Source organism: Blennius ocellaris, assembly GCF_963422515.1.
Source record: "Blennius ocellaris genome assembly, chromosome: 1".
Classification (NCBI taxonomy): Eukaryota; Metazoa; Chordata; class Actinopteri; order Blenniiformes; family Blenniidae; genus Blennius; species Blennius ocellaris.
This window is the reverse complement of record NC_137650.1, coordinates 18,102,461-18,116,269: the sequence shown is the minus strand read 5'-3', so window position 1 is coordinate 18,116,269 and position 13,809 is coordinate 18,102,461. Positions and strand designations below refer to the sequence as shown.

The 13,809-nt window shown below is 39.4% G+C and overlaps 1 protein-coding gene across 1 annotated transcript in view; it reads left to right on the top strand.

Annotated features, from left to right (window-relative positions):
* mdga1 (MAM domain containing glycosylphosphatidylinositol anchor 1) overlaps nt 1-13,809 on the top strand; it is a gene marked incomplete at both ends in the record, with an annotated part of 179,696 nt that overhangs the window by 140,767 nt on the left and 25,120 nt on the right. The window contains 4 exons of the mRNA XM_080500476.1: nt 10,041-10,221; nt 10,354-10,377; nt 12,390-12,542; nt 13,041-13,202. Of these exons, the coding sequence (XP_080356602.1) occupies nt 10,041-10,221; nt 10,354-10,377; nt 12,390-12,542; nt 13,041-13,202 (520 nt within the window). The remainder of the gene's footprint in view (nt 1-10,040; nt 10,222-10,353; nt 10,378-12,389; nt 12,543-13,040; nt 13,203-13,809) is intronic.

Below are 13,809 nucleotides of genomic sequence, written 5' to 3'. Positions count from 1 at the left end.
AGTTTGCTCACATCATCTACTTGTAATAAATAGGAGCATTATGGTTAACTTTATAGGGCCGAAGTGAGACGTAAAGATGAGCGGTCGTCTTTTTAAGGGCTGCACCTGTGATTACAGGAGGTTACAGAGCCTCACGTCATCCAAACTTTCTGCAAGCAGTCCATTTTCTGACTGAGTATGAGTGCCATTTTTCATGTTCAGCCACAAATGTGTGACAAGCGTGTCAGTCTATATATTTTATTATTTAATTATTTTTCATACTTTAGCTTGCATGTGACTTCATTTTCACAATCCTGTGAGGATTAACTTGGAATAAAAAACATCCACCTAAGATTTTGAACCTGACAACAATGTAGGCAAACCTATACTTCTATAGTATGTGATTAATATTGTCATGTGACATTTATTTGAATTTCTTGGGCCTCCTACAAGAGAGCAACCGCAGGCCACCAACTCTTAAATTTTTTGCATCTATTCATAGATTACTGGGCATGAGTCAGAAGACAGAAAGGACAATAGTGAATTATACACAACTGGCTGGGGGTGCATGTGTGTGAGACAGACACTGAATGTGAGGGGATGCAGGGTCTGCCAGCTTGCTTTTGTGCGGATGAATAGCTAATTCCCCTCCTACTTTAGGATTTGGCTGCTTACCTTATTAAGTAAGACTCTTCAGGGACACAGAAAATGAGCACGGGTCTTCTCATGATGCACATTAGATTGCATGCTGACGCTCTGTAGAAAGTTTCCCTCTCTCTCTCTTTTGTTCAGCCTTTCCATCCTGTTCTCCTCTCTCTTGCTGCGTGCTTTTATGTATCCTTATTTATCCCCCCTCCACACTTTTCCTATTCTCACTTGTCTTCATCTTACTTTACTGATTTTCTTCCCTCTCTATATATCTATCTGGTTTTCAATTTCCATTTTCCTGCTGTGAGTTACTGTCATATAAGTGCAAACCTTACTGTACTTAATGTTGGCTGAACCACAGTGACAGAAATAGCTCTGATAAATACTTGCTACAGGTTGCTATCCAGACAGTGTTAAAATAATAAGTGGGTATTAAGTGGCAGTTTAGAAACACTTAAATGTTATTAAAGCTGAATTTAATTTCAGGGATTTTACCTGCAAGTTTTATATGTGCATAAGAGCACTTCCAGAAAAAGACAGGAAATGGAAGAGAGTGAGTGAGGAAACCAAAGAGTGTCAGAGAGAAGTACTGTGCAAATTAAAGAAAAACACAAAAATCTCACTGGTCCTCTCGACTATTAAATAGAGTATGAGGACGCTAGAATGTAATACCATCTCAATTTCACAACCCATCTATTTCTGTTGCATTTTCTTCAGCTCATCCTTTTAACACTTTAACACTCTATCTTTTTAGCACATTGAAAATGATGTTGGGGTAGGGCATATGGAGGAGTCTCGGGGGAGAATTACAGACACAGAGGGGGATTGGAAAAGACTGATCAGTTCATCTCGAGCAGTGCTCTCGAATGTAGATCTGACACATGTCTTCAACTTTGGCCCATTTGCTTCAACTTGCATTTTATGTTTTTCTCATGTAAGTTTATGCACATTTATTGGGCTTCATGCCTTCATGTACGCATATATAACGGTTGACCTGCTTGTACAGAGTTTTCCCATTAGCGTGTATGCGTGTGTGTGTGTGTGTGTGTGTGTGTGTCTGTGTCTGTGTCTGTCTGTGTGTGTTTTACATGGCTTGTACTATGGTTCATTGGCAGGCTGTGAAAACCCTGTTGACACTTCTTGATTTAGTTTCTTTTTCCCTGTGGGGTGTTTCCCTGTGCAGGAATGAACTGTTTATTTGTTTTTTTAAATGAAGCTGTCTGAACACCGCTTTACTCATCACAGCTCAACCTCAACCCTGACATTCTTTTTAAATGAGTACTTTGATTTGTGAGCGATAATTAATATCATATTCATCAAGTTACTTTACCTCTCTTACAATAAGAGGTAATTTATTAACCAATTTGTTTGCATTTTTTTTTTTTTTGCAAGCTCAGGTTTCTTTGTCTTATTCGCTAATAATTTATTAATGCAGCAGTCCTCTATGATGCAGTTAATGCTTGCATAAAGTAGTAATGAATCACTTCTAAATAAATTATTTAAAAAAATAGCTTGTATGTATAATTAAGTCTTATAAATCTTAAATTATCTGCAGGACTTTTGTTCTGATGGGGTCAGTTCGTGTTTCATAACAGATGCTAAAATTGCATGTAGAAGTGCAACTTAAACAATGTTGGTGGCAAAACTGGGGCAGTTAGCCATTGACTATATGTTTTATTATGAGTGTACAATGAGTCACTGGGAGGACCATGCGTGGTGTAAGTGTGAGTTTGGAGTTCAACATTAAATATAAACCTGTTCTTTATAGTTTCAAGGATTCAAGGATTCAAGGATTCAAGGATTCTTTATTGTCATATCAAAAAAAAATGATACGAAATTTGGACTCAGGTCCCAGTAAGCCAGTAATCAAAATATATAGAGCGTAAAAATATATACATATACAAGAGCAGAAATGTAAAGTGTAAAGTGTTTGTAGTGCAGGAAGATGAGGGAGTCTACGGAACATGGCTCGAGTTCACTAGTCTCACAGCTTCAAGGAAGAAGCTGTTCCTGAGCCTGGTGGTTTTGCTCCGAATGCTCCTCAGCTGCTTTCCTGAGGGGAGGGGCTGAAACAGTCCATGTGCTGGGTGGGTGGAGTTTAAAAAACATGAATGGATTTGACCTGGCCTTCTGGTAGAATAGAATAGAATAGAATGGAATGGAATGGAATGGAATAGAATAGAAATATTTAATTAATACCAGAGGGAAATTATTGTATATAATGTGAGTTTAATCAGTATGAGTGAGGAAGTAATTTTACTACAACTCCCTCTGCAAGTGGTAATGATACTAGAATTTGATGCAGTCATAGTTGCTTCAGTTCATCTCATAATAACAGGAATACGTATTCTGCACTCATCAAATTGGGAAAACTACCATGTATAAAGATCTCTGCAAAGAGCAGCCGGTTGTCTTCAGCTCTCTTGAAGGTGACCCTAGTGCCACGTAAAAGATCCCCACCTATGCGGACCACATAGCTCTATTTCTTACAAAATTCTGTCAGTCAACTAACCTTTCACTAAACTAGTCCACTTTCTTCATGTCATCATGTTGAGGTTATTTAATTTAAAGAAAGTGTTTGTTTTGTATACTGTCAACATGCAAGTATCAAAAGCCCTTTAAATCTGCTGATAAAGGACAGATGTAAAATAAATAATATAACTTCTATAACATAGTGCGAGCTCAGTCTTTTGACAAAATTAATCATTTCATAACATGCATATTTTACCAAATTAAAAATAAATGGCTCCAAATTGTCAAATTCTTTCTGTAGACAAACAGAAGAGTGGACAAGTTCACTGCAGTGCATCTATTTGGAAAAAAAAAACATATTTTTAAAACAACTCACAATGCATCTAGTTTTATGGTAAACATCAAATAATTGAAAGAGTGGTTCAAAAGTAATGTCTGCCTTACTGTTCACTATGTCTCTTTATCTAAGATTCACTTGTTTCGTGTATATCTTTAACTTCAGCCCCAAACTCCTACAGACATGTGTTCCCTTTGTATGTCTATCTCTTTGTCTGATGTTCTTTTCTTTTCCTCTTCCTCGTATCTCTATACACCTGTAAATCACATTAGTAAAGCTTACTTATAAAGGTATTTTTTTTTCTTTCTTACCCAATAGTTTGAATCTTGCACTTAAGCATTTGAGTTTCATTTCATTCACTGCACCTACATCAAGGTGCATCGTTCTATTTTTGTCCACCATCTCATAGTCTCAAGAATTGCCCTCGTAATCCGTCTCTCTATGGCTTAGGTAATAGTTAGAAATGGGCATTTTCTTACTGAACCTTTTCAGTTGCTTTTATTTCTAATAAACAATATGTTGGATTTGCAAAATTTTGAAATAATAATTTCATGTATATGTTTAATTATTTAGTCTGTAGCAATAAAAGACTTAAAACATGCAGATAGAATGTATATATCCCACAGCTCCATCATACAAATTGTAAGTCTGGACTATTGACACAACAGAGAACAAACATTAAAGAATAAACTCAAGTATGCTTGTATTTTTTATACTTTTTTCTGTATTTATCTAATTTCTCTTCTTTTGAATCAAACCATCATGTCTGAATACACCTGTGCTCTGTCTCTGGCTATGAAGCTGTGTGTCCTCTATGACTGTAGTTTTGCAACTTGCAGTTGATCATAACAATCACAGCAAGCTTTTTCCCTGCATTCAGCCAGTCTAAACACAGCCACACACAGCACTGCAATGCAAACACACATCCCATATTATCATATATATGAGAGATTAAAAATATTCATGATAAATTAGAGTTGTACATTAAATCAAATATATGAATAATTTATATCTATAACCAGCTCAAGCATGCAGATATATTTGGATATTCATGCACAAGGCTACGAAGAGAACACCCTCACCGTATTTCTGATTCACACATGCACAATATCAGTAAATTGTTAAATTAGTCACGAAAGAGATTCCTTAATAGAGGATAAAAGAAAAATTAATCCTGCATTCCCCTTTGTTATAAGGAACTATTTTCTCTTGTGCTGCCAATTTATATCGCTCTCACATAGGCATTACGCTGTGTTTTCTTGTGACTGCTCTGCTGCTCTCACCCCGTTTTACACGTTCGTCATCGTGATGTGTCTATGCTGACAATCTGATGCGATGGAGACACAGCTGAAAACACTGACAGCAATCCTTAAATGCATCCATGTGGCAAAGAGGCAAACACACACACACGCACACACACACACACACACACACACACACACACACACACACACACACACACACACACACACACACACACACACACACACACACACACACACACACACACACACACACGTCAAACGCATTGGATGGACTTTGATATCACTCTATCAACCAACCAGCACTTTGCCTCTTTAAATATGTCACTCACTCACTCCTGTCACTTTGACTCTCGCCTTCTGTTGCCCTCTCTGTACATGCCCAGCATCTTTCTTACTCTCCCTCGGCCCCTTTTTCTGTCACTTGGACACATGCACACACACAGGCTGACCTGCTGCAGGGAAGTAGAGAGAGGCAGATAGGCAGTGGACCCAGCATAGTGGCAGCAAGTTTTTTCTGAGTCACACTTTAGCACTTAATTGGTCAGGTATCTGCTTCTGGTTAAAACAGTGCATTTTTATTTCTGTTTATACTCTTGTCCAGTTATTCTTTGTTTTTGTGGGAGTATTTTTAGTTTGTTTTTCCATTTCTTATGTCACCCACTCACACATACAAGCCAAAACAAGTGTATGAGATGTGTTCATAAACAAGTACACTGGGTCCGGCAGGGTCACTCGTGTGCCACGTGTGAGCAGTTGGGACATCGAACATTACGCTGGATGCATCACAGGCTGAATTGAACGCTTTTTTGTGACAATATAAGTGTTGATCTCATAGGTGTTACATACCACAGTGACCTGTGTGTTTATGTGTATGTCACAACAGCGTGACATATAACTGTCACTGCTGTTTGTAGGCGAAAGCCTGTGCTCTCAGGGAATGCTGGGTAATGTAGTTGACTGGATAAAGTCAGTGTTCGAAGACACACAGTCGCCATCCTCCTGATTGAAACACAATATTGGTGACATGGATGGAGTTCTTTCCAGTTTCACCACTTCCTCTCTGTTCCTCGCTTTTCTGGGCAAGCTGCCGATCTCATGGCCCCACTGGTTTGAGTCTTTTGAAACTTTTATCGTCACCGACAGGTTAGCCAATGCTCATGTTGACCTGTTCTGCACCCTGGGTTTCTCCATCACTGACAACCTGGGTGCTACCATCTTGACAGTGACCATGCCATGGCAGCAGCACTGGCCATGGCTTTTCACTGGGCTGGGCTGCCTCACTGCCTTCAACCACCAGCCGCTCATCGACCCAGCTATGAAAACAGTCATCAAACCGCTACATAGGCCACCCCTCACCCTGCATGATGATGTCACTGTTGAGCTGCAGAAACTGATGGATGCTAGCATCATCGAAAGAGTCGACACCTCGCCCTGGATCTCAAATCTGGTGGTGGCAAAGAAGAAGACAGGCGGCGAGGACTGCAACAATGAATCGATAAAATCAATTAAATTCGATTATTAAAAGTGTTGGCAACGAATTTCATTATGGATTCGTTGTATCGCGTGATTTATGCGTCACTCGGCCAGTGTTCACTCTCTGAGTAACATAAAAGTTGCGGCGCAGCACTCAAGCTAACCGGCTCGCTGGACTGTATGTGTCCCTGAAGTAAATTAAATCTTATTTAATAATTATCTTGTATACATCTTATATACATGTGCATATATGTAGATATATTGTATACATTTTTGAATTGGTTCAGTTATGTACTTTTAGATAATCCTAACATATTTGATGTTTGGTTCGTTCAATATCAACTGGTCCTACATTTTGAAAGGTTGTTTTCTTTAACCAATTCATCGATCAATTGAAAAATAATCGACCGATTAATTGATTAATCAATTGTTAGTTGCAGCCCTACATGTGGACTCCGCCCTTGTGTCGACTTCAGACAGGCAAACAAAGCGGTGGACCCAGACAGATACCCACTACCCACAGTGGAGGAGCTGTCAGCGACCCACATGGCGTTCTTTCTTTACACCCGGATGCCCTTCGGAACATTTGTCACATACCACCTGTAATTTGCCTGGATGCCACTGGGGTGTTCCATCGTGAACAGTTACAATGCATAGAAATGCTGTAATAGAAATGCATACCATTTCCAGCCTCACCGACAACCTGCCTTCCCTCCTCCTTCAACTATCTGCTGGATGTACCTTTATGCAGCTTCTTGTTGCTGTGGTGGAGAACAGAGTCCATAGCAGGCTACTTGATTTGCAGACGGTAACAAGCAAGGCTGGATTACAGTGTTACTACACACGGGCAGTACTGATTCAAATCATCACTGCCCGTTTGTAGTAACAGGGGAACAGTGATTGAAATCTTTTGACTTTTTTTTGACAAAAGTCAGAATATTTTGATTCCATCCCATGATTACATGGACACTCATGAAAACAGAAAAAATGTGTTCAAAGCTCATGCTCCTCGATCTTAACTATAAATATAACTCATATCTTCCTGCTAACACACACCCAATGAATATTGGATGAGGATAGCTTTACTTTCCTGCCATATTCCACATAATTATGCATCTGGTGCACAAGCAGTTTGTAAATGTTTATACGGCTGAATGTGTATGTAAGTTGGTGTTAAAAGGCCATGATTTATTTTACTACATAACGGCTACCATGTAAAGTATTATGTAGTCTTTGACAACATTTGTCATAGTCGGTTTTGCAGGATACGGTGTTGTTCAACAAAAATATAATTTTAAGGAAAACTCCAAAACATAAAAACTGTTTTGTATTATTATTAGTAGTATTATTGTTATTATTATTATTATTATTATTATTATTATTATTATTATTTGTATTATTATTATTATTATTATTATTATTATTATTATTATTATTATTATTATTATTATTATTATTATTATTATTATTATTATTATTCATCCAATCAGTGTAAAACAGTCACTGAGTCTCTGGTTGACATAATTAGAACTCATATGGTTTTTTTTTGTTTTGTTTTTAAATAGCACCAAGCATATTTACAAAGATTTACAAAGGCCACTTGGTGATTTTGGATAGAAAATATTGCTAAAGAAGTCCCATAAATGTGTAGGCCTATTACAGAGAGGATGGAGGAAGCCTAAACAGCCAAATTCATCCCAATAACCAATAACTACTACTACTACTACTACTACTACTACTACTACTACTACTACTACTACTACTAATAATAATAATAATAATAATAATAATATAATCCCTTAATTTTTCATAACTGCAGTGGTGCAGCCATATTACAGCTCCCCGGGGAGCTGATGGGGATTAAAGTTCTTGCTCAAGGACCTAACCTCACAAACTTACAAATTCCCACACTCAAACCCATCATTAACTACAATGCCACCACTGTCACATGAAATAATCTATTCTTATGGAATGTATCATTATATTATTTATATGAAAAGTGACAGTCTATGGAAGCTGAAACAATTATAAAAAGTAAGGAAAAACTAAAAGACAGACGATGATTCGTCTGTTGTTGGAGGGAAGAGACGGCTCTTCTTACAATTATATGTAAACAGCCAGAACGGCAGTGAGAAGAGGATAGTGAACAGCCATTAGTAACAGGGGTTCTAGTGACCAAGACAGGATGTGATTGCAAGAATGTTGCCAGGCAAATACTTGGAGGCATCGGATTGTAGCTGCCACAAGGAACTTGCACAGTAATTGGAGTTGTACCAAACTGTTGGCAGTAGTCACGGTGGTCTCGTCAATAAAAATGATCAGTCTACATGAGTGTGAATTCACATTGGTGTGTTGAGATCCAATGGGACCAGCACACCTTGACTAGGGTGTCAGAGGACAGGAGGGAAAGCTGAGCAGAGATGTCAAAGCATACAGCACCGCGGCAATTATTGTGAAAGTTATGAAATGCATCATCGCGTCTGTGACTCTTTTCATTGGAGGAGCTCAGTTGAAGTGAAATAGCAGGTATGCTATGCTTTTTATAAATCATTGCATCTATCAATCGAGAGTACATATGTATCATTAATCAAAAGAAACTTTATGACATGACCAGTTCATCAGTGATCTGAATCCACCAACGATGACAGAAAATGTGCTGGTGAGCACATTATGTGCTCAAAGCTCTGATTGTTGGCTTTTTAAGGAATATGTAGACACACACACACGCACGCACACACACACACACACACACACACACACACACACACACACACACACACACACACACACACACACACACACACACACACACACACACACACACACACACACACGCACACACACACACACACACACACACACACACACACACACACACACACACACACACGCACACACCTCTTCTGCATGTGCTATCTGATAATGGCATGCTGTGGGTGTACTAAGTTGTTATGCTGGAGTGGCTGACCTAATGCATTAGATTGAGCTCACTGTCAGGTCTTTAAGTAGCTGGGATCAGAGGCAGATACACAGCTAATGGATCCTTTTCTCTGTGGGTGGAATAACACAGCGATAGCTCTATTAAATGTGCAGACAAGAAAAAAATCAGAAGGAACTACATTTTTTTCACTGTCACCCCCCCTCCGATATATAACATTCTGTGTTTAATTTGAGTAAGGTCCATAGCATAGTTTTAAGCAAATGCATAAAAACAATATTTCATATGTGTAATTAACCTAACCATCAATGAATCTTACAATAGAAATTATATAATTTGATATGTGCATAATTAACAACCTTCTTTTTCGAGAGACATAGACTCAGTAGACAATGGGGCCTCTGTGGAACCCGGTGCATCAATGAGCTGAGGTTTGATGATGGTTTTCATTACTAAGAAACCTTTTGGTAGAGACTGACAACTGTAAATGGGTAAAAAAAATTTAGTTTTGTACAGCCACCCCATCCCAGTCAGTTGTTATAATGTTACTGCCTATGGACAACCCTTCAACCATGTTGTTGAATTTTTTTCCTTCTTGTTCACATAGAATTGCTGAGCATATATTCATTGTTGCTGTCAGATCAAATCAAATTGCAGTGAAAACCCTCCAGATAGGAAATAAGCTGGAGTGGTTAATTGGGGCGGTGGGGGTGAACATTTTTGAATCAAACAAAATTGGAAAAATCTGAGTTGATGGAAAAGAAAGTAAAAAAAAACCAAGAGTATAGTAGCAGATACATAAGATATGCTTTGCAGTTATGGCATCTCAGTGTGTGTATTTTATTCTTTTTACCTCTCAGTCTGATATTGACAGTTCTCAATTTTTACTGTATGTCCCATGTTTCTTTGTTCACCTGTGTAAATTCAGAACAAGCAGAACGTGCTGTCAGACCAGATCAATCTCAAGGGGAAGGAGCCAGAGAAAGGCGTGCTGCTGTCCCACACAATATCAGGCCTGAGAATCCCTCTGTCCTACGAGGTCCAACTGGCCCCCATCACAACCTACAGCAGAGGGGAGTACATCAGTCGAATCATCCAGTACTCTGAACGTGAGTCCAATTTGAAATCCTTTCTCCGATATCATTTCTGTCTGTGCTGTTTTATTACAATTTATAAAGAGCATTGATAAAGTAATGGTTTAATGTAGTAATCAGTGCTATCCGTGTTTCATTTCTTTACAGCATACACCTACCCACGACCTTCAGGTGAGCATTAACCAAAGTCCTCTGCTCTTCCAGGTTTTCTAATCTCAACTTGCTGTAACCACCTGATTGATGACATGGTGGTGAAATTAGGAAGGCAAGTTGAATTTTGATGAGAGATACGTTAGTATGTTTGCTACAAAGTGTCAGCACAAGTTTACCATGGCAAAGTTTCCCTGGCCTTTGTAATCCTGTCAAAAATGATGAAGCAGAAGGTGAACTGTGAAGTTTCCATGAACGGTCACAACTGGCTATGACCACATATTATGACCCTGGTCTTAGTTGTTCTGTACGATGGCTGAAAACACACATGACCAAACTGCAGTGCATCTTACCTCAAATGAGATGTGTCGTTTTTGTGTTCAGCCACCCCCGTCTTTCTTTTCTACAGTCATTTTTCTTTGCATGAGCGGTCGTTCTTTCTCTGGCGCGCACCATTCAGTTTGCAGCCCTCCTTCTTTCTCACTCAGTTGCATCTTGTCTATTTTCTTCATTAAGAGAGACACAGCATTTTTTTGGCAGGAGTGGCAGTTGGCTCCATCAGGGTGAAGCAATTAAAACAACAGCAGATTGGAACAGGCTGCGAGAACAACAGTGAAAATTGAAAGAAGCGCACGTAGTGGGGCAGGGTGTGAATAGTAATAGATTAGCACACTGAAACAAAGAGCTATCCTCCTGGGGAGCTCGAGCCATATGCATCTGCAGCGAGCTGTGCACGTGGCCAGGAAGGTTTCACTTGTGCTGTCAGCTTGGACAGTTTTAGATGGGTGATGTTACGCTCTCTTGGCTTGATTTTCATTTGTTTAGTGAATCTCTGAAAAAGGCAGGAGCCTCCAGATGGGCTAATGAAAGTGACAACTCCATGGAGAGCTCTTCCTTTATCTTGCCTAACAAGAGACGTCAGCTTCAAGAATGACAAAACTAAAGGCCTTTTGCAGAATTTTTTTTTTTTAATCTTTAAAATATTTGTCATCATATTTGTAAAGCAGCCAGTAAAGGCAATATGTGAACCACTGCTTCAAAGCATGTCACCTCATTGCAAAATGTACATGACAGCAGTATTTCTTGCATACAATGTCACAGCATGTCACACTGTGTGAGACAGGTCTAAGGAAATATTGGTCTCAGTCTCTGTCTAACTGTCAATGAATGTACTGTAGAACATTGTAAAGCAAAAAGGAAATAGTATACAATATCAAAGGAACATCATCCGTTTTGACATCCATTTGCACTATTGGTTCAAAAAGCCTTTGGCTGTATTGTATTGTATTGTCTGTGATTGGTTGGCTCAAAGAAAGAGTCACACTGTGAGAGCCTGTTCCTTGAGATCATTTAGACTCTCTGAAACCTGCAGGCAGCAGCTTGTTTTTACCTCCCAACTCTCAGTATCATTGAGACATGCTTACAAATGATCTCCCTTCAATTGAGTACATGTAAACATTTCTAAATTATATGTGTGCAATGCTACCACGGAACAATAATATTCACTTGAACTTTTCCCTATCAAGACATTAGCGACCAGATCACTAAGATCATTGATTCTTACATCAGTGGATACTTGCACTCTAGAGATTATTGAACAAAGAAGTATTTCTGGAGCAAAAGTAGTTTTTAAATGATGGGTCCGATTTACCTTTTAACACAGTTTAGAGTGGAAAACAATTTGAGCTTTTTTATTTTGTTTTTTTCGACCGATCACTCATTGATGCCTTAAAACATATCCTCCAGGGAGAGTTATACATTACAACATGCTAATATGTGGGATTTCAGGTTATACCCTGACTCCCACACTGTGCCCATCAATTTGACATTAATTGGCCTTCCGTCTGGTTTAAATTGCACATTGGCAACAATGTAGGTCTATAATGGCCTTTACATTTATTTTCAAGAAAGGTGGGCACAAAAAAAGGGAAATATAGGTTATGTCACTTGCAACTTGTAAAGTAACATGTCACCTGCTGTGACATGTTATTGACGCCGTCTGTTTTGCTTTCTTCTCCACGCACGTACCTCAGACCATGTATGTGGTTTTGAGGATGAGCGAATTTGTGGGTTCTCTCAGGACCGAAGTGACATATTCGACTGGACGAGACAAAATCACCTGACACAGAATCCCAAACGATCTGCCAACACCGGCCCAGAGACGGATCGCAGTGGAACCAAGGAGGGTGAGAAACCGATCAGAGCCATGTAGGGGAATTTAGAAGAGTTTAAAAAAGAAATATTGTAGCTTGTATAAAGTGTGTGGAGCTTAAAATGAAAACATTACTTAACCAGACAATATACTTAAAAGCATTTTTTTTTTTTTTTTGGTAACTGTCCCACAGCAATATAAAGTAACACACAAACTATATTAAAGCATCGAGTCTAGACTTATATTTCCAGTACCTGTACATACTAAATGCTTCTATGCTTCTGGAGTCAATGTGTGCTGTTTGTCAATGTCAAAGATTATATGACAAGTAACGGCATGTGGAAATATTTCTGACACAATTCCCTCCATGCCTTTGTAAAATTATTGAAATTAAAACTTTCACTTCCATATATTCACAGTTCCCCGAATGTGTAAATATTCCAATATTTTTGTTCTGGACTAGACTTTACTGTTAATGAAAAATGTCTTCATTGTGACTTTGCTGATTTGCTTTTGTATTGTCTTGTTGCAGGCTACTACATGTACATTGAAGCATCACGCCCACGTGTTCAGGGGGACAAGGCACGTTTACTGTCTCCTCTTTTCAATGTGTCCTCAATCAGGGGACCCAAGGGCTCCGGCAGAGTCCCGTACTGCGTCTCCTTCTACTATCATATGAAGGGCAAACACATTGGTGAGTGCTACATCAAAAAACATTAACACACCCACCTACACGCGCACCACGCATACACAGCATCTTCTACCTTGTGAGAGCTTTTCACAGGAACACAGGGGCTCACGTGGACACACAGTCGAGAGCACACCGACATTTGCTATCAGGGTTCTTATATCACCTGGCTTCTGTCAAAAGCTGAGCCCTTTGCTCGACCCCTCGCTTGTAGAGCCCATCAGACACAACTTTGTGGTATTCGTGTGCGTGCATGCGTGCAAACTATCTTTGTACAGGAGAAGGGGGCTTGAGGGTGGCTGGAGGGGAAGGCAGTAGGGTGGCGTGTTACAAAAGTTCTTGCTCGTCCGTCTCTGCTTGATCCTCAGGGTGTGTGCATTTGAGTGTGCTCTGAGGTGCTTGAAAGGGGCAGTGGGTGTGTGATTTATGGCGGTGGCAAGACACAATCAGTCATTTGGGGGAGCTGTTCATCATAATATGCTCTGTCACACAGCTAGAATGCATACATCTAAAATTCTACACACCTGCACACACGGCATGTGCACACATACACAACCAAACAGACGCATTCACAGATAGTTTCCCCACCACAAAAGAAAACAAAAAAAACAAG